Below are 22,173 nucleotides of genomic sequence, written 5' to 3'. Positions count from 1 at the left end.
TGATACTTTGACCTCCTCCCCTGAATCATGAACGTTCTTAATGGCATCATGAATCCTTTCCAGAAGGTTTCCAATCTACCCAGATCCATCAAAGGAATCACTATCTATGGCAACTATGGCCTTATGAAATGATTTTTTAAAATAATAAGACTTGAAAGTCAGAATGACTTCTTGATCCACAGGCTACAGAATGGATGTTGTGTTAATAGGTGTGAAGACAACATCTGTTTCCTTGTACTTCTCCATCAATACTCTTGGGTGACTATGTGCATTGTCGACAGCAGTAATATTTTGAAAAGAATATTCTTTTCTGAGTAGTAGGTATCAACAGTGGGCTTAAAATATTTGGTAAACCATGCTATAAACAGATATGCTGTCACCCAGACTTAGTTGTCCATTTCTAAAGCACAGGAAGAGTAGATTTAGCATAATTTTTTTTTTTTTTTTTTTTTTTTTTTTTTTTTTTTTTTTTTTTTTTGAGATGGAGTTTCGCTATTGTTGCCCAGGATGGAGTGCAGTGGCGCAATCTCGGCTCACTGCAACTTCCGCCTCCCGGGTTCAAACGATTATCCTGCCTCAGCCTCCTGAGTAGCTGGGATTACAGGCACCTGCTACAAAGCCCAGCTAATTTGTGTATTTTTAGTAGAGATGGGGTTTCACCATGTTGGCCAGGCTGGTCTCGAACTCCTGACCTCGTGATCCACCCACCTCAGCCTCCCAAAGTGCTGGGATTACAAGTGTGAGCCACTGTGCCTAGCCTCATTATAATTCTTAAGGCCCTAGGATTTTTGGAATAGTAAATGAGGATTGGTTTCAACTTAAATTCACGAGCTGCATTAGCCCCTCACAAGAGTCAGTCTACTTTTTGAAACTTTGAAGCCAGGCATTGACTTCTCTCCAGGTATGAAAATCCTAGATGGCATCTTATTTCAATAGAAGGCTGTTTTGTCTATATTGAAAATTTATTGATTAGTGTAGCCATTTTCATCAACTGTGTTAGCCAGATTTTCTGAATAACTTGTTGCAGTTTTTACATCTCCACTTACTACTTTACCTTGCGCTTTTATATTATAGAGATGGCTTCTTTCCTTAAACCTCATGAACCAGCCTCTGCTAGCTTCCAGCTTTTTCTTTGCAGCTTCCTCAGCTCACCTCTCTCAGCCTTCATAGAATTTAAGAGAGTTAGGGCCTTACTCTGGATCAGGCTTCAGTTTAAGGGAATGTGTGGCTACTTTGTTCTTCTATGAAAGTCACTAAAACTTTCTCCATATCAACCATAAGGCTATTTCACTTACTTATCATTCTTGTGTTCGCTGGAATAGCACTTTTAATTTCCTTCAAGAACTTGTCATTTGCATTCACAACTTGGTTAACTGTTTGGTGCAAAAGGCACTGCTTTCAGCCTCTCTTGGCTTTTGACATGCCTTCCTCACCACACTAAATCATTTATAGCTTTGATTTAAAGTGAGAGACGTGTGACACTTCCTTTTACTTGAACACTTAGAGACCACTAAAGGGGTATCAATTGACCTAATTTTAATATTGTTGTGTCTCAGGGAATAAGAAAGCCCAAGGAGAGGGAGAGAGATGGGGGATTGTCTGATCAGTGGAGCAGTCAGAACACACACATTTACCAAGTTTGCCGTCTTCTATGGGCACAATCCATGGCACCCGAAAGAATTACAGTGGTAACGTCAAAGATCACTGAACACAGATCACTATAAAAGGTACAATAATAATGAAAAAGTTTGAAATATTGTGATAATTACCAAAATGTGACCCAGAGAATTATCAAAATGTGAGCACATGCTGTCAGAAAAAAATGGCACCAATAGATTCGCTTGACACAGGGTTGCCACAAACCTTGAATTTGTAAAAAAAAAAAAAAAAAAAAAAAAAAAAAAAAAAAGCCTGTGAAGTTCAGTAAAGCTAAATGCAATAAAATGAGGCCTGCCTGTATACAAGTTCAGTATCCCCTATCCACAATGCCTAGGACCAGAAGTTTTTTGACGTTGGATTTATTTTTTTTTTTTTTTGATTTTGGAATATTTGCATTGTACTTACTGGTTCAGCATCCCTAATCTGAACATTCGAAATCCAAAACACTCCAGTGAGCATTTCTCGTGAGCATAACCTTTGAGCATCTTGTTGGTACACAAAAAGTTTCAGATTTGGGGGCATTTCAGATTTTGGATTTTGCATTATAGATTGTCAACCTGTATATACATATTTATGCATACATAAATGAATACATTGTTGCTATTGTTATTTTGAAAAGTTATATGCTATAATAGATCAGTTAAGAAGAAGAAAAATAAAACTTTTGGGGGGGGTTGTTTTTTTGTTTTTTGTTTTTTGTTTTTTTGTTTTGTTTTGTTTTTTGAGACGGAGTTTTGCTCTTCTTGTCCACGCTGGAGTGGAATGACATGATCTCGGCTCACTAAATCTCCACCTCGCGGGTTCAAGTGATTCTCCTGCCTTAGCCTCCTGAGTAGCTGGGATTACAGGCGCTTGCCACCACACCTGGCTAATTTTTTGTATTTTTAGTAAAGACGGTGTTTCACCATGTTGGCCAGGCTGTCTTGAACTCCTGACCTCAGGTGATCTACCCACCTCAGCCTCCCAAAGTGCTGGGATTACAGGTATGAGCCACTGCGCCCAGCCAAAAGTTTTTATTTTACCTTCACTTTTTCATTCTTTGATACTCTTCCTTTCTTTATGTAGATCCAGATTTCACAGGGTACAGAATTCTAGGTTGTTGATTTTTTTTTCTCTTAACTCCATAAATATTTTATTCCACTTTTTATTTGTACAATTTCTGAAAAGAAGGCAGATGTAATGCTTATTTGTGCTCCTCTATAGGTAAAGTGTTTGTTTCCCTTGTGGTTTCTTTCAAGATTTTTTCTTTATTTTGATTTTCTTAAGTTTGAATATGATATGCATAGGCAGAAGGGGTTTTTGGCATTTAATCCTGTCTCGTGTTCTCTGAACGTCCTGGATCTATGGTTTGGTGTCTGACATTAATTTGGGAGAAATTCTCAGTCATTATTGCTTCAAATATTCTGTTTCTTTCTTTCTTCTCCTTCCAGCTATTCCCATTACACATGTTTCCACCTTTTGTAGTGGTCCTATAGTTCTTGGATATTCTGTTATGTACTTTTATCAGTCTTTTTTTATTTTCAACTTTTATTTAAAGTTCAGGGGTACATGTGCAGGATGTGCAGGTTTGTTACATAGCTAAATGTGTGCCATTGTGGTTTGCTGCACAGATCACCCCATCACCTAGGTAATAAGCCCAGTGTGCATTAGCTGTTTTTCCTGATGCTGTCCCTCCTCCCAGCCCCTACCCTCCAACAATCCCCAGTGTGTGTTGTTCCCTCCCATGTGTCTATGTGTTCTCATCATTCAGCTTCCACTTATAAGTGAGAACATGCAGTATTTGGTTTTCTGTTCCTGCGTTAGTTTGCTAAGGATAATGACTTCTAGCTCCATCCATGTTCCTGCAAAGGACATGCTCTCGTTCCTTTAAATAGCTGCATAGTATTCTGTGGTGTATATGTACCACATTTTCTTTATCCAGTCTATCATTGATGGGCATTTGGGTTGATTCCATGTCTTTGCTATTGTGAACAGTGCTGCAGTGAACATACACATGCATGTGTCTTTATAATAGAATGATTTATATTACTTTGGGTGTATACCCAGTAATGGGATTGCTGGGTCAAATGGTATTTCTGGATCTAGGTCTTTGAGGATTCACCACACTGTCTTCCACAGTCTTTGAAGTAATTTATACTCCCACCAACAGTGTAAAAGCTTTCCTTTTTCTCCACAACCTTGCCAGCATCTGTTGTTGTTTTTCTTTTTGTTTTTGCTATGGTCTGAATGTATGTGTCCCCCAAAATTCATATTGAAACTTAATCAGCAATGTGCTATTAGTAGATGAGGCCTTTGAGAGGTGATTAGGTCATAAGGGCAGAGCCCTTATGAATGGGATTAATACACTTATAAAAGAGACCCCAAAGAGCCACTTGTCCCTTCCTAATGTGAGGACACAGGTGGAAGGCACCATCTATGAACTAGGAAATAGGCCCTCACCAGACACCAAAGCTACTGGCACCTTGATCTTGGACCTCCAAGCTTCCAGAATTGTGAGAAATAAATTCCTGTTGTTCATAAGCTACCCAGTTTGTGGTATTTGGTTATAGCAGTTAAAACGGACTAAGACAGGTTTTCAGTTTTGGAATTTTCTATTGCCGTATCCTCAAGCTCAGGGATTATTTCCTTAGTTATGTCCAGTCTAATAGTTACCCCATCAAAGGCATTCTTCATTTCTACTAGTGTTTTTGATCTCTAATATTTGATTTTATTCTTTCTTTGAATTTCTTCTTTCTGCTTTTATTATCCATCTGTTCTTGTATGTTGTCTAATTTTTTCTTTAAAGCCCATTGCATATTAATCCTAGTTTTTAAAAAAAAATTATCAGTCTGATAAGTTCAGCATCTCTTCCATATCTGAGTCTGGTTCTGGTGTTTTCTGTATCTCTTAAAACTGTGTTTTCTACTGTTTAGTATGCCTTGTAATTTTTTTGTTAAAATCTGGGCATGATGTACTAGGTGAAAGAAACTCTCATAAGTAGCCCTTTAGTAATATGGTGGTAAGGTATGGAGGAAGGGAAAGCATTCTCTAGTTCTATGATTAGGTCTCAGTCTTTTGGTGAACCTGTGTCCCTGAACTGTGAACTTCACCAGTGCTTCTCAGTTTTATCCCACTCCCACCACCACCCCCCTGCACACACACACACACACACACACACACACACACACACCCCTTTGGTGGGACAGGATGGCTGGAGGGGACTGGAGTTGAATATTTATCTTCCCCCAGGTCTGTTAGGCTCTGCTAAAATAGTTTTTCCTGAGAGCAGGCCTTGTGAAGACCAAAATGGTCTGCAATTTCAAAATTGTTCCTTTTCCGCTTCCCCTGTCAGAAACATGAGATTTTTCTCTGATATTTACTGTGAGGAACTGGTATATCTCCTGGAGGTAAAACTTACGAATGTGTGGGAGCTCTCCAATGATTGGGTCCTCCTGGAGTGTTTGTTTGTTTGTTTTGAGGCCGAGTCTTGCTCTGTCACTCAGGCTGGAGTGCAGTGGCACGATCTCAGCTCAGTGCAACCTCTGCCTCCCAGGCTCAAGCAATTCTCCTGCCTCAGCCTCCTGAGTAGCTGGGATTACAGGCACGTGCCACCACACCAAGCTAATTTCACAGACTTGTCCACACAGCCTCCAGCAATTGCTTAATTACAGCTTAGGTTTTCCTACCCAAGGACTGGGTCCCCTGGAGGTTTCTGCTCATGGGTTTTTGGTCCAGTAAATTGTGATTCTCTATATTCACCTGTCTGTATCTCCAGTTTTGTTTTGGGGGCAGCTGTTTGCCCTATAACCTCACTTCACTAACAAATATAAAAAAGAGTTGTTGATTTTTCAGGTTGTTCAGCTTTTTACTTGTTATTACGACAGAGTGGCAGCTTCTAAATGTCCTTACACGCCAGACTGGAAACTGGAAATCTTGTGTCTTAGTTTTTACATTTATCTTTCCTCTGTGGGACGAGTCAATGCTATAGTCATGTGTGTGTGTGTGTGTGTGTGTGTGTGTGTGTGTGTGTGTGTGTGTGTGTGTGTTTCAAATTGTTGGTTAACAGTTATTTGAAAAGAAGTACATGAAAACGTGCATATTAAGAAATCTTGGGCCAGGTGCGGTGGCTCACACCTGTAATCCCAGCATTTTGGGAGGCTGAGGCAGGTGGATCACAAGGTCAGGAATTCGAGACCAACCTGGCCAATATGGCAAAACCCCATCTCTACTGAAAATACAAAAAGTAACCAGGCATGGTGCAGGCACCTGTAGTCCCAGCTACTCAGGAGGCTGAGGCAGGAGAATTGCTTGAACCCAGGAGGCAGAGGTTGCAGTGAGCCAAGATGGCACCACTGCACTTCAGCCTAGGCGACAGAGTGAGACTCTGTCAAAAAAGAAAAAAAAAAAGAAAAAAAGAAAAGAAAAGGAAAAAAAAGGAAGGAAGGAAAGAAAGAAATCTTGAAATGCAATTGCATATTCACTAACACAACTCTATCTGTGCCTCATATTTCCTTTTCCGGGCTCCCATATTTGTGTGCTCTCATAACCGTGTCCCTCAGCATTTGCTTTCCAGCCTGCTAACCTCTGGCACTACTTTGATTCTTCATTACTCCCCCTTACATTTTCAGTAAAAATAAAATGAGTGTAACTGAAGTTAGAATCTGACTCTTTATACAAAGCTATGGAGCAGCAGGAAATTCTGAGGTTAAGTTTCTCAATGCTACATTCTTTAAAAACATCTGTCAGCAACATTATTGTGTAGGCAGTTGTCGGTTCAAGGGAATTGGTCCTGTATTTTATTATTACAGGGCTGTTACCATTTCCTACATTTCAAATAAAAGAAATTGATGTTACCTCAAAATATCTTAGTTATATCTGAGGTGGAGAATGAGGAATATGATGTGAACTTTTGTGTGTTGGAATCCTAGTTCATTTATAAAAGTGGGCCTGTGTGCTTTTGTGTCCATCTCTTGCTGACATGGCCAACTCAAACCTAAAGTTCTTCATCAAGAGGAAGAACCAACCTTTTTGTGGTATTCAGATGAACCACAAATGAATCTGGATATATGGTTTCATATTTTATATTGATTGTTTAGCCTTAGTATCACAGGCAGAAGCTCTGAAGGAAGAAAATGACAGCCTCCGTTGGCAGCTCGATGCCTACCGGAATGAAGTAGAACTGCTCAAGCAAGAACAAGGCAAAGCCCACAGAGAAGATGACCCAAACAAAGAACAGCAACTGAAACTCCTGCAACAAGCCCTGCAAGGAATGCAACAGGTAAAGGCATTTTGGTTTTCTGAGCTTCTGGGTAGAATAGCATCAGCTTCTCACCTGTAGAAGAGTCCCCTGCAAGCAAATCGAATATCAAACCTATTCTTCTTCTTGATGTAATATTATCTGGCATGGCTGAGGAAGGAATTATTGTTGTGGTTAATTAAATATTCCAGTTAATACAGAGATAGCAATGGATTGCCAATTTTCAAAGAATGAGCATTAAATGAAAAATATTTAACATTAGACTACACTGAACATAATCTAATCTTTTCCTTATGCTTCAGAAGGTACTTAGGGATCTAGACAGGGCCTCAGGGTCTTTACGAAGAACCTCAATTATTTAGATATGAAAAAATGCTGATGAACACATATCTAGTTGATAGAATACCAAGAAATATAGCCTTTTAAAAGGAATGGCAGGAATCTACCCTTGATTTGAGTAGAAATAGGTACATTATAGGTTTTTAAGTGTCAATGCTTTGAGCGCATAATACCAACTTGTTTTTATTTTGTTTTGTATTAACAGTCACTTATGTGAATGAGTTTACCTGTGCATAATTCAAAGTGTAAAAAGCAAAGTAAATAAATACACCCAACTGTGATTGCATTCACAGAAGTGTAGCAGATGTTCAACATCTAGGAGTTTTATGTAACCATCACCACAGTGATTCTACAGTTTAAAAGTTATCAACAGCTGCCTTCACTATAGTAAAGGAGTAGTGCCTCTGAGTAAGGCCACTGTTGTCTTCTGTCATGCTAGACTACCAGCCATTGTCCTTATACCGTAAATTGTGCAATAGTTTTTAACTGTATGCCTTGAAATTATCTAGGGCAAAGCTAATTGCTGGTTGGAAATTACAAATCATGAACAATGGTCTATTCTGGCACTAGGAACCCTAAGTTATTCTTTCTGCCACCATTGTCTTCCTATACAACAAGTAATATGACATTAATATTTCACCTTTTCTGTTAACAAAATGTGTGAAGTAGTGCTCACCTTCCTTTTACCATCACCATGGAGTTTAATTAGAACATGTAAATTATATCATAGATCTTTCTATGGAAAAAATGCACCTCCTCACCTACACTTCAAAGAATTTTGACAATGTACATTGTACCATGCTTTTTAGCCCTTCCAATGGTCTTTTGCAAGCCTCTGAAAAGCACGACTTTGGAAATATTTTTGTTGTTGCTGTTTTTCCCCTCTTTGATTTTCAAACCATTTCACATAAGGATAGTTCTGCTACTTAAATGAAATTCAAAAATGATGAAATTTTATTTTGTTTCATCACTTCAAAGACCTCAGTGAGAATTAGGTCTCTACCTCTTAAAAATAATTTCACTCGTTTTGATTATTTTGTATTGAAAAAAAATGCCTTGTAAACGATGATAAAATTTCTCCCATCTTATCTCAAAAGATGTATAGTATAATAAGGTGTGTAAGGACATGAACTCTGGGGTTGACCCAACCTGCTTTTAAATCCCAGCTCTGCTACTGACTATCTGAATGGCATTAGGGAAGCCACTTAACCTCTCCTAGCCTTAGGGATCATAGTAACATAGGGTCATTGTGAGGCTTAATTGAGACCGTGCATATAAAACCCTTAGCACAATGCTTAGTACATATTAGGCACTCAAATAAATATTATTTGTTGAAATTATTAGTAATGAAAATATTAGTAATTAGCTAAATATAGCTTCCTGCCTACTTATATGGAAACTAACATATGTAAAATTTGGATTCTTTACTACTTTCCTCATAGAAATTGAACTTGGCTTGGCAAATGGCTATTTGCAAGAATGCTGTACAACATTACATTTACTTCTATGCAGCAATCAAAACATTGCCCACACAGTATTAACTGCACCCTACTTTGACCCCCGCCCAGAATAGGGAAGAAGTTAAGTGACTGGATCAATTAGTTTCTCAGGACCTTTCTCAAATATTAACAAGTTCAAAGGAATTTCTTAAGAGCCAGATAAAATAATGTAAAGTGAAAATATCTTGATTTGCCCAATCTCTTTATGGAAAAATGTTCGTGTGTGCTGGAGGAAAGTGAGGCAGGCCCACCTGATATATCTAAATTCAGCCAGGGATTTTAAATGAAGTGTGGCTCCATAATTCATAAATTGATTGTCTTTGGTCTTTCTTATAGCATCTACTCAAAGTCCAAGAGGAATATAAAAAGAAAGAAGCTGAACTTGAAAAACTCAAAGATGACAAGTTACAGGTGGAAAAAATGTTGGAAAATCTTAAGGAAAAGGTACATGCGCCCTAAGTGAACCTTTTTCCTTGCCCCTTTACCTACTTTTCAGTGACAATGAAAATGCCCTGGAAGTTATGCTCTAAAATCGATGGGGAATGTTTGGCTGATTGCAGATTAAAAGCCCCTCTCGGGGGTAATTCTTATACTAAGGGCTTTGCTTTTAGGTATGAGTCCTTGGCATTTCTAAGGGTTCTGGAGTGTACACCTTTCAATGAATAAGTAGTCGGTTCATCCCTAAAATTCCTCAGTCTTCTGTCTTGGAGACGACCAGAGTACACACCTCTTCCCTGCTTCATCTTGTCAAGCAAATAGCAACATAGAAAACTCATGTGACACAAAGTACCTTTAATCAAGCATCTCATTAAAGGAAGAAACACAAGTGCAGCTAGCACATTGGCATTTCTTTGCAGCTAGTCAATTTAGTGTAATAATGAGCAACTGCAGATGAGAGGAATAGCCAATACCAAGAAGAGGGAAACCTTGGGGAAAAAAATGAGACACAGTATTCTAAAGCTAGAAGCCAAGATGGGACTTTATCAAGTGAGAGCTCTCAGCAATAAGAACCACCAATGAGGACCAGAGAGTCTAACATCTGGATGGAATCGTATATCACAACCATGAATCAGGTGCCCATTCTATTCCAGGTGTGTAAAGTCAACCTCTCCAATCTCCTTGATGCATCAATATTCAGCTGACGTTATCCTCTGAAAAGGGAAGCCCATTGACCAGAACTTTCTTGTTTTGATATCTCTAAAGGAAGAGAAGATTAGGAGCTTGGACCGAGAGTCAGAAATCAACAGTGATACAGTTCCTCAAGAACATATTCTCTTTATCTTCTGTTCTCAGCTCAGGAAGATGCAGTGCATACAGGCCCTGAGTGTGTTTACCAGCACAGTGCCTTCCCCTAGAGTGCCATTAAGAACTGGCAACCTTGGTGTAGCTGAAACAAATGATTGAAAGTGTTTTCTTCTAGAGGCCATTTGCAACGTGCTTTTAATTCTTCCACTTCATAAAACCAACTCACGTTCCAGTTTTGTGGGCACTATTAAAGAAACAAGCATAATCCCAGAGAAATTCATTTATCAAGCATTTAATTGAAAAGCGCCAAAGCTGCTCTACTTATCAGGACTTTCCTCATACCATCAGGGCTTCTAAAATGTCCCAGAGCTGCCACATTTTGCTTCCTGCATAAAATGGATTATGTAGCCAGAAGACTGTAGATAGACATGGGGTTATGCTCATGACATTATGCTTAGAATTGCTCTTCAGGATTGACATCACAATTTGCCCTAAGGACATTTTTTTGTGTAAGTAGCTTTCTGGTTTGTAAAGTATTTCATTTAAAGAAGTAAGAGGTAAGAGGTCAAATGGCATAGAAGAAACTTACCATATTGTGCCTAAGGACAAGTGTTTCCCATTTGGAAACTGAATAGACCGTGAAGTGTTGGCTGATGAGGACGGGGAAAAGATCCAACTGATAATCCAAAAAAACAGTGAGTCAAAATATGTTTTTCCCTGTTATTTTAAGCAAAGGTTCTTTTAGAGAAATTCATGACAGTTCATTATAAACTGATCTTCTCTGGGAAGCTGATTTGTGACCAAATATTTCAACCTGACACAATTAGGTTAGGAAGCAAAGTACCATCACATTAGACTGCAAAAATAATTTCAGGTTGAAAGGAAAGCAGTAAGTTTTGGTGAGGAGGCATCTCTTTTTTTATTTGCTTTTGTTTGGGTTTCTTGACAGTAAGCTACAGGGTGAGTTATTGTCAGTGTTTTGCAATATAACAATGTGACTTATGTCTGTCTTACTGCGGAAAGAACTAAGCTCTTTGAATCTGCTAGTAAAATTCAAGGTGATAAGCATCCCTTCAATGTACCTTCTAATTTTTTAAATGCCAGCTATAATAAAATTGAAGTCAGGTTTAAGTAAGGCTGCAGTTCTATTCAAGATGGCTAAAACTTCCCAGAATATTTTCACATCTTAAATCAACCCCAATCTGTTAAACTCTCACACTTAAGAAACGGCTTACCATATCATTTAATGTTTTAAGGGGGTCGGAAGCAGATGTGAAGCCCGTGGCTTAGAAGTGAGCTAGTAGTTTAAATCAAACTTGGCATAATGGTTACTGCCTGGATTGAATTCTAAAGGCCAAAGATTGAGTAGGTCATCAAGAAAGGGTTCCCCTCTGACTACAGCTAGGAAGCCTGTAAATTCACAAAACAACATGTCTTGCGGCATAGACCATTCATTTCACTCAGAGACAGCATCCTGGAAGCTTTGAAGACATCTTTAAAGAAAACAGAAGGAATCCTGTCCCTGCTAAGGGTTTGTGGAAAGGAAGAAGTGAAAATGCATCTGAGTCAGCCATGATCTGCCCCCCCAAGGAGCATTTCAGCAGCATTTTCTTTTCAGCAGTAAAAGAAGCAGTGATTTCTTTTATTCCTTCTTCTGAAAGCTTTTCCTTCACATTTATAATAACAGAAAAGATATTCTCAGTACCCAAAGAGAGAAAGAAAGAGCCATGAAAGGTCTGGAGGTATTTTTCAGTTTGATTGCTGGTCATGGATTTCACCTGAGTTTCTCTTATGACACCTTCCTGCTACACTCTGAAAGAGAAAAATTTTCCACAACAAAGAAGGCCATTGACTAATGCTATTTTTTGTCATGGGCATTTCTTGCTGTAAAGTCAGGAATATTCTAACTGATAATGTCCTTATCAGAGAGAGAGAGAGAGAGAGTAGTAAATGAAAAAATGAAAACTAATTTTTAGTTCAAAAACCAACAGTTGGTTAACTATGAGTGGAAAGAAAGCTCTAAGTTTTAGTCCAAAAACCAACAGTTTATTAACTATCAGTGGATTGGCAATGTAGCCAATGTAGATTCTCCGTTGAGATGGGACTTACCATTAACAGAGTGTGGACCTAAAACTGTAAAAAAAAAAAAAAAAAAAAAAAAAAAAAAAAAAAAAAAAAATGGTCCTTTTAACAGTGGGATGAAATCCTGGCTCCACTTCCTTGCAGTGTGATCTTAGTCAATTTACCTGAGCCTCACTTTCATCATCTGTAGAATGGAGATAACACTTATCTAACAGTGCCTAGCATCTTGTTAGTATACCATAAATGTTGGGTCTAGTTGCCCAGATTGCTTGTATAAAGTCAAGATGAAGGCAGAAAAAAAAAAAAAAAAAAAAAAAAAACTGGTGAAGGTAAATGTTTAAATGTTTCTGTGTTTTGGAGCCCTAAAAATAAGCTTTGGAATATCTGTGATGCTTTTGTAATTTATGATGTTTTCCCTCCCATTCAGTAATCTAAATTGAACAGTATTGCTTTTATAGTCCTGAGTTAAGTTACCTGTTGTGTAGTTAATTGAAACCAACTCTATTGCCAAATAAAGTGAACTGACCTGGGAAGCATGTTGTGTCCACAGGAAAGCTGTGCTTCTAGGCTGTGTGCATCAAACCAGGATAGCGAATACCCTCTTGAGAAGACCATGAACAGCAGTCCTATCAAATCTGAACGTGAAGCACTGCTAGTGGGTAAGGAAGCTAATGCACACATGCCACGTACAATGCCTGGGTACAATGGAGGAGGGGAGGGCTTTACCTAAGATTAACAAGCACACATCAAGCATTTATGAAGCATGGCAGCGCAAGAACTCAGAGTTCTGAAGATGATAGGTTAAGAACAACTACAAATTTCCAAATTTAACAGCAGCTGCCAGCCCCCCTCACACTCCTTGTAGCCACTGCCATGTCAAGCAGTCAAGCATGTCAGTACAAGCACTAAGCTAAGAGGGGTCAGCTGGAGAAACACACTGTAGATTTTTTTTAAATATCTGTGCAAGGATAGATAAGCCCTCTCATGTCCACTCAGGGGGCTAGTGCAGACCCTACTTGGCAGAGAGCTTTTCCAGAGAGCCTCTGGAGCAAGTATAGGCAAGTTTTTCCAGGTTACTAACTAAGCTATTTTTACACTTCTGACACCAAATGACAAGGGATTATTTGTTTGTTTGTTTGTTTGTTTGTTTTAACCTCCTGACACCAGATGCATGGTGTCTTTTCCAACACTACATCTCCAACTCTTCAATACCAAGTGGGTGTCCTACAGTTGAATTCCGTTCTCACACTCACTACCCAAAGTTAGAGTTTAACGTTAGACTCCATGGGTTTAAGGGCTCAGTCCCGGAAGACTGCCCTCTCTATAGATGCCAGTCTCAAATATAGGGTCTCCAAGTATCCTCTACTTCTGTCTGATTTGGCTACAAAGTCAGGGGTTTCCACAATACCCACCCCAGGTTTGATAATTTGCTAGAGTGGCTCACAGAACTCAGGAAAGTACCTTACTTACTCCTACCGATTTAGTATAAAGGATACAATGGAAGAGGTATATAGAGCAAGGTACTTCGAAGGGGTATGCGGAGTTTCTATACCTTTTTGGGTGTGTATCTTGTTGTGTTTGCCAACCAGAAACCCCTCTGAACCCCATCGTTTCAGAGTTCTTATGGAGGCTTCATTATATAGGCATGATTGATGAAATCACTGGCTATTGGTGATTAACTCAGTCTCCAGCCACTCTCTCCTCCCTGATGTTCCAACTCTCTGATCATGCCTAAGTCTTTCTGATGGCCAGCCCCAATTCTAAAGCTATAAGGGGCCCCCAGCTACCCGTCATCTTAACTCTTATCACTCCAGAAATTCCAAGGGTTTTAGGAGCTGTGTGCCCTGGGGACCAGGGACAAAGACCAGATATTTATTTTTTGATTATATCACAGTGGCAGATGACTCAGGAAGCTGCGGTGTGTTGGACGCTAGTGGGCTTTGATGAGGTTCATGCTAGCATTGCTCTCTGTAAAAAGTCATTCAGAAAAGCAAGATGGCACAAATGTTTAAAGAATCAGACAGACCTGGCTTCCCATCTTGACCCCACCATTTCTTCTCTGAGCTTCAGTTCCTCCATCTGCAAAATGGACATAATGATATTACCGACCCAAAAGGGCAGTTGTGAGTATTAAATACAGTAACTCACCTAAATCACTTAGCATAGTCCCTGGTCCATAGTAAGCCCTCAGTAAGTAGAAAACATTTTACACTTCACAGCGCTATTAACCAATGCTGGTTAACTTTATATTCCATTTGGAGAACAGTGGCAGATTGAGGCTGTAAAATATTTAAGAGGGGCTAATCATTTAAGAGTGACTGGTCTTGGGCCACAGCAGATAATCCCAGCTGCCATCTAGGAAGCTGAGCTATACAGTAGCCCCACTCTAGTCTCAAAAGCCCTCCACACTGACTGGCTTCTGCATATTTTTAAGATATCTCTGCCTCCTTTGGTAATGGGTATTATCCTCAGATTTAACACTTTGATATGTTAATAAAGATGCACAGGGGGACCTGCCATTGAATCTTCAAGAAAAGTGACAACTTATTACAACTTATTAACGTCTTCCAAGTTCTTAACAAATTGGCATGGCAACAGGGAGACCTGTCAGAGAAATGCTGGGGATAGAAGGAAGCCTCTGTGAATGGATAGTCCTAGAAAAAAAGATTCTTAAAATAAGTGTTTCTTGTTTTGTTTTTTCAAGAAGGTAGTCTTGGGCTGGCACAGAGAAAGGAAAATCTATTTTTCAATCAGCTTTTTGGGTGTGAACCCACAAAATCGCTTGTTTTTAAACCTCTGGAGTTATTTATTGGCATTTGACAGCCTTTCTTGGCCAGGACATCTAGAATTTCTTCAAACATGGAATGTCTTCTTCAGAATTTAAGTTTCTCAGCCAGAATCAATGTTTAGAACTTCAATTTACCTAGCCATTTAAGAATAAAGTAATGTTCTAAGTAATAGCATCCCTTTTGAACAGATTTTGAGCCCTGCCATCAGTTCCTTCTGGAACCCCTCTCCAACTTACCCCCTTGATTGAACTTCAAACACCAATTTAAACCTGTGTTAGTCTTTTGTCAGCCTCTTAAAGGGACAGACAAGTTGTAGTTTAGAAACCAAATCAAATTTTGCTTTTATTTCCTGGCAATTTTCAACAAACTCAATTCTGGGTCTATTTGATGCACTTAAGATCTTATGAAAGGAGGTGAACTCAAAACAAATTGAAAGAAAGAAATATTATACTTTTGAGCAATTTATTTTCCACCTGTTGCCAGAGAAAGAAGTATTAGAACAATTAACCTAATGGCCAGAACAATCAAGGCAGCATGTGAAGCTGCCAGTCACCCCAGAGTCAGGCTAAGTGGAAATCAGGGGCATTCCTGGAGGCTGTAAACTGCTATAAGAATTCTGTTACACAAGGAGATTCGAGGCTCTAAGCACAGAATGCTAGTGACCACTTGAGTTAGCCGTGAATGAAATGTTTGGCTTTTCTTTACAGAGCTATTCACAAAATAATACCCAAATACAATCAGCAGACTTTCTTGTGAGAGGCACAAGGTTAATCAGGAAAGTACATGATTTGTACGTTTACCACAACAGCAAGGCATTATTAACACCTAAGAGGCTAAAGTCTAAAGACTGTGAAGGAACTGCAAAAGCCCAGCACAGTGTAAATTCATTATAAAATCCTTGAATTCAGACAATGTTTAGCCATCACAAACAATGAAAGTGACTCCTCAAATGCCAGCTTTTCTACATGTGATACAGCACAGTAAGAGGCAGTATATGACTGTCCGGGTTCAAATGCCAGCTCTGCCACTTACCAGCTGTATGACCTTGGACAAGTTGCTTACACTTTTAGTGCGTCAGTGTCCTCAGCTGTGAAATGGGGATGACAATACCCACCTCATGGGATTATTATAAAGATTAAATGAGTAAGATACGTGTAAACTTAGAATAGTGTCCAGTATATTTATGTTGTACATATGAGTCAGCGCTTACTATTCACTGTCATGTGGAACCTCGAGGAATACAAGGCTCAAGTATAACCTCCATGCTCTTGTCTCTGTAGGGATTATCTCCACATTCCTTCATGTTCACCCATTTGGAGCAAGCATTGAATACATCTGTTCCTACTTGCACCGTCTTGATAATAAGGTATATGGGGGCCTAAAATGGGGATGCAACGGGATGTGTGGAGTTCTTTGTTAACAGGTAACCTGACTTTCCTCAAGCATAAATAGGTCATTAGTTACTGCTTTCAGGAAGTTTCCCTCACCTGCTCTCTCACTGTGATTCAGAGCAGAGCTTCCCTCTTGCAAGTAGGATGACCGTGTGTCCTGGTTTGCTGGGTACTGAAGAGTTTCCTGGGACTTGAGACTTTCGATGTTAAAACCAGGGCAGTCTCAGGCAAACTTGAATAAGTTGACCATCCTTTTTCAAACATACATCTTAGAAGATTTTTCCTCTTTTCTCTTAATTTACCTATAAGCTGCAAACCAATCCATATCAGCTTTCTTACCCATCAAACTTTTTTTTTTGAGACAGGGTCTCACTCTGTTGCCCAGGCTGGAGTGCATTTGTGAGATCACAGCTCACTGCAGCCTCAACCTCATGGGCTCAAGTAATCCTTCCACCTCAGCCTCCTGAGTGGTTGGGACTACAGACGCATGCCACCATGCCTGGCTAATTTTTGTATTTTTTATAGAAACAGGGTTTCACCACGTTGCCCAGGATGGCCTCGAACTCCTGGACTCAAGCAAGCCACCTGCCTTGGCCTCCCAAGGTGCTGGGATTAAGGCATGAGCCACCGTACCCGGCCCCATCAAACTTTTGTCCTGGGTTTTTAGCCATTAGCCAATGTTCATTTTCAAAATGGGAAGTCTTACACCATCCACCTCTCCCACCATCACCCCTGCTATTGTCTATTACAAAACAAGGGAGGCAGGAGCAAAAAAAAAAAAAAAAAAAAAAAGATAGAGCAAAGAGCTGAGGGCCTCTGTAACACAGACTGAATATTTGCTCACAGATGATCTCATGGTCCATTTCCTTCTCTGGATGCTATCCTTTGGGGGAACTCCTAGGGCATCTGGAGCAGGGGTAAGTGCTAATTCCCTAGGAAATCAAGGATGCCTCTAAGAGGCTGGAGAGGACTCTTGACTCCTCAGAATGAATCAGCTCAGGATACTTTTCTTTTCAGAAGCAGCATTCAGGGAAATGTGCCCATAAATTGTACTGCCTATTTCATAGGATCTGGGACTTTCGAGAAGTGCCATTGAATATAGGTGCTGTCCAAAATGTCAAGTCATTTAAGCATATGTCCTCTTAACAAAGGCAGTGGCCCACTTGGGAGTCTTACTGTTCTAACCACATCCCAGCTGTGGTGATACATCCTCTTCAATGGCATTTGCTTTCATTCTAGCTAGCACTCCCCCTTCATTTCCCTCTGGGAAGTGATGCTATTCTGCAATTAAATGGCCCATTTGGCAGTGAAGGGGAGGATGCAATGTGAATACTAGGACCAAGCAGTCCATTGCAATGGTATGAAATTGAACTATGTGTCAGTAAAAACCATCTGCTGCTTTTTTAATTTACAAAAATAATACATGCACATTATCTTTAAAATGTAAGCCGTATAGAAATCTAGTAAAGGGAAAGTGCAGGTTACCACCCACAATCCCACTGCTCGAGGATAACCACTGTTAACAGTTTGGCACAGATTTCAGACCCTTTCCTGCAAGTGTGCTGCACCTATATTAAATGTATATGTCTATACACATTATCTATGTTTTCTGAAATGGGGATTCTACTCTATATGACACCCTGGCATGTGCTTCGTTCACTTGACTGGATACGGCACTGGGACGAAGGCATAACTGCACTCCTAGCCTAGGCCTAGCTCCCCCTTAGCGACTTCCTGCCAGAGTAGTGCCAGGGCCTCCCAAAGAGAGCCTGAGGTGATACCAACAGAACTGGGGCTCCCTCCAGCTTCAGGGACATTCATTGTGGCGCCAACTCTGGGTTTCTTTCAGGATCCCCTGGTGCTCTTTACCCAAGCCCTGGTGCCAAGGCTCATAGTGAGGAGAGTAACTTACTAACTCTACTAATGTGAAGATGACCACCTAAAACAAGTCCTAAAGGAGTCCACAGATTTGTTTTTGTTTTCGTATTGAGGGGTGTGTATGTGTGTGTGTGTGTGTGTGTGTGTGTGTGTGTGAGAGAGAGAGAGAGAGAGAAAGAGAGAGAGAGACAGAGAGAGAGTGGGGAGAGAAAGACAATGCAGAGAAGTATGAACACAGAGCTTTCCCCATTCCTGTTACTTCTCCATTATGAACTAACGCATTTGTGAGGGATTCTGCTCTGGTGGCAGCCATTTCTACCTTCCTCCCCTCCGAAAAGGCTCAGCAGCTTCAGTGGACCTGCACACAGCATCACCAGCACTGAGCAGCCATCATTCAGCTTCTTACAAACCCAGGCCTTTCCACATGACTGACCCCAGCTCTTTCCAATAGCAACTCAGCGGACCCTGTCTGATGGTCACAGCAGAGGAACGCTGCTGGCTGGAAGCCACTCTGCCAACACACACAAATGCACAAGGAGCGGAAGGAGGTTCAATGCCCCCCACCCCCCGCCCCGCCCCGCCCAACACACACACAGACACATCAGCATTCTAAAGTAGGAAACACTGGGAAAGAACATTAGGAAAATAGAACTGATTTTGAATGGAGATGTTCTGTCTGTCCCACAGATCTGCACCAGTGATGTGGAGTGTCTCATGGGTAGACTCCAGCATACCTTCAAGCAGGAAATGACTGGAGTTGGAGCCAGCCTGGAAAAGAGATGGAAATTCTGTGGCTTCGAGGGCTTGAAGCTGACCTAAATCTCTTTGCCTAACAACTTGGGATCCTGAAGATAAATATGTGTTGGACAAGCATAGAAAGTGATTTGTATTTTTAATGGTTTTCAAGTGGAAGTTCCTTTGAATTTGTCAGTTCATTCCTGGAAAATCTTTTGAGTTAAAATAAGGATCCTAGGACAGCACCTCGAACTACAGGCCCTAAAGAGAAATTGCCTCAAACCGCAAGTGCTGTAACTTCCTCCCCTTTCTGTCAATTGGTTGTCTTTAAATATTGCAAAAGTCCTGAGGCTAAACAGTATTTGGAGTGTTTTCAGTGTCTGTACTACTGTTGTAGACTTTGGTATTTTTTTAAACACTGTTAACTTCAATGTTTTGATGATTTGTATGTGATTTGTGTTTCTAAACTTCTCTTTACATTAATGTTGCTACTGGTGAAAGGAATGAGAGCAGCACTAAGTCCTCTGTGTAACTGCCATTGTCTTTCCAATCCCCAGTAGACTAGTAAATAAATAACACATCAGTGTCTTCTAGAAGGTGCCTGACCAGGTTCACCTTTTAAATGACAAAGCATGGTTTGTGGCTTTTTGCAAAATTACTATGAACCAAAAGTTGACAAATGTTCCAAAGTTATTTTCTCTAACATATCACATTAAAGATCTGTTTCAGAATTGTAAAAAGTACATCTAGATGTGTTTGCAGAAAGCAAGTATCCAGTATGACTGGCATGTGTTCGTGCTATTCAGAATCACTTGTAAATAGTCTGCTTTTAAAGGAGGGCATGTTCCGTTTTCTGTGAATTAAAACACGCTCATGTGTGGACACACACGCACAAACACACGCACGTGCGCACACAGTGACAGAAGGGATTTGTGTTAATTTTCTTTCCCCTCTGACCTTCTTACGGTCTCTTGGTCCCTTTGCTTCTGTTGTCAGTGTGTTGAATTGCAAACCGTGTACTGCTGTAAATACTGTGTTTACTTCATGCTGAATGTTTGCAAAGACTTGATGTAAGTATTAATAGTAATGAATCAATGAATAAATAATGAGCCAGGGTTTGTGAGGCTTTCTGCAAATAAGTCAGCTCCACCTGGAGTGCGGATTGCCAGAGACACCTCCAGTTCTGTAGTGCCCATCGGCAAATCGCAATGGCAGCATGTGAGTGGACCATTCAGAAACTGCTGCTTGGTGGAAAGGAAACGGAGAGGATGAAGGTTTGGGGCAAATATCCTGAGGCAGAGATGGTCTTTATTGTGTGTGGTGGTGGTTGTGGTTCTTATAATAATGCAAGCATACCCCCGCTTGAGTCTCAATTGAAGATAAAAGAATGTACTGAGTAAGCAAAGCCAGTGGAGAGTATTTCACGAAAATACTTTGTAAATGAAATGCCAGTAGTGTTCAAAGTTGTATTTTTAAAAGATAAATATTCCTTTTTATACCTCCGTTTTGTGTCCTGTTTTTAATGACTTTCTCTCTAAGTAATCCATTAGTAGTTATCTCAGTTCCTTCCTTTGGGTTACTAGGATGTTGGAAAAAGATGCCAAGCCTGCCTTGACAACTGGAAATAGGGTTCCACCGCAGCCCGTTCATGCTGCAAACTGGCTTTCCCCTCAAGCACCCTGCTGTGGCACCAGCAGGAAGCTAGGGTTCATTTTACACTGGCTCCCTCACTGATGCATCTCTCATCAACACTACGGAAGGCTTTGTTTCATCCGTCTCAGGGTCTCTTGGAATACCTAATTTTAATAATATCTATGAAATCAGGGGAAACTTTCCACTTACAGTTATTTCTTGTTTAAATAAATTAATTTTTAGGGGAGAGCAGTAGGAAAAAGAGCTAATGCATGCCAGGCTTAGTACCTAGGTGATGGGTTGAGGTGCAGCAAACCACCATGGCACACGTTCACCTATGTAACAAACCTGCACATCCTGCACATGTACCCCGGCACTTAAAAAATAAAAGAAAAAAATCAAACTCCTTACCATGATATTAATACATTAAAAAAATTGTTTAAAGCAACAGCTGCCACACCTAAACACCTTACTCTCCTTCACTTAATCAACTTACATCGCAGATTGTCTGTTTCTGTTACTCCTGCCAGTTTAGATAGACTCCTCCCAGTTTGCTTGAATATACTAGTTGTTATGGTTAATTGTATGTGGCAACTTGGCTAGGTTGTAGTGCCGAGTTGCTTGGTCAAACACCAGTCTAGATATTGCTGTGAAGGTATATTTTAGATGTGATTAACATTTAAGCCAGTAGACTTTTGAGTAAAACAGGTTACCCATTATCATATGGGTGGACCTCATCTGATCAGCTGAAGGCCTTAAGAGAAAAGACTGAAGTTGCCTGAGGAGGGAATTCTGCTTCGAGACTGCCTTTGGACTCAAAACTGCGACATCCAACTCCTGCCAGAACTTCCAGCCTGCTGGCCTGCCCTACAAATCTCTAACTTGCCAGCACCCATAATCGCAAGAGCCAATTCCTTAAAATAAATAGATATCTCTCATATATATCTATATATAAATAAGCATAGATATATAGAGATATATAGATATGAATGTGCATTACATTACACAATCAAATTGTGGCACATACCATCTCTCACAAACCTTTTCATCCATCATAGAAATCTATTAATGAAGCCGCTTTTTCCTACAAAGTCCCAGTGCTATTTATGGTTCTGTTGTTCCTCCAGAATTTTGAAATAATGCTGTTTTGTTATGTTTATGAGATACAGTAGTTAGCGTTTCTTCAATATAATAATGAATAGAAGCTTTATTTTATTTTATAAATGATTTTTTCATCTCCTTCCCTAGTCCTGTGACATCTCTAAATCTGACTTTTTTTATTACCAAGTTGCTTGTTAAATGTCTTCAATGCAAATGAAAGTTATTTTTCATAGAAAATTAAAGACACATCTGTATTCAAGTTACATAGAGGTTTTTTTTTAATTTTGGCCCAAAAATGTATGCTTTTCATATAAGGCAGAAGAAACTGTATTATTTGAAAAGATAGCATAAATGCACAAGAACTTTTAACTTGCCCAGTAGAACTATGTGAGCCCTTAGGATTCTCAGCTGTCTTAGATGGTACATCAGGTAGATATGGCTTCATTTTCTACCACAGTTGCTACCATCTGCTGAGCACCTATTAGGTAGTCGCGATGCCCAAAGTCTCTATCTGTGTGTCTTCAGGCAAGTTACATGGACACAACGAGAGCTTCAATTTTCTTATAGACAAAATTAAGAAGAAATAG

General features: G+C 39.9%; 1 protein-coding gene across 10 annotated transcripts in view; it reads left to right on the top strand.

The window, feature by feature from the left end:
* The window catches only part of ENOX2 (ecto-NOX disulfide-thiol exchanger 2), a 292,537-nt gene extending 272,181 nt beyond the window's left edge, over positions 1-20,356 (top strand). For 7 of the 10 annotated variants that reach the window (XM_065538447.2, XM_005594575.5, XM_005594574.5 and 4 more), the window contains 5 exons: positions 6,735-6,916; positions 9,070-9,177; positions 12,611-12,719; positions 16,130-16,215; positions 18,806-20,356. In XM_065538447.2, the coding sequence (XP_065394519.1) occupies positions 6,735-6,916; positions 9,070-9,177; positions 12,611-12,719; positions 16,130-16,215; positions 18,806-18,937 (617 nt within the window). In that variant the 3' untranslated portion in view covers positions 18,938-20,356. The remainder of the gene's footprint in view (positions 1-6,734; positions 6,917-9,069; positions 9,178-12,610; positions 12,720-16,129; positions 16,216-18,805) is intronic. The other 3 variants (XM_065538450.2, XM_065538449.2, XM_045384161.3) reach the window with 1 other exon arrangement.
* The last annotated feature ends 1,817 nt before the right edge of the window (positions 20,357-22,173 follow it).

This window comes from Macaca fascicularis, chromosome X (assembly GCF_037993035.2).
Source record: "Macaca fascicularis isolate 582-1 chromosome X, T2T-MFA8v1.1".
NCBI classification, from domain to species: Eukaryota; Metazoa; Chordata; class Mammalia; order Primates; family Cercopithecidae; genus Macaca; species Macaca fascicularis.
The sequence above is the reverse complement of the archived record's forward strand: the minus strand, read 5'-3'. Positions and strand labels throughout refer to the sequence as shown.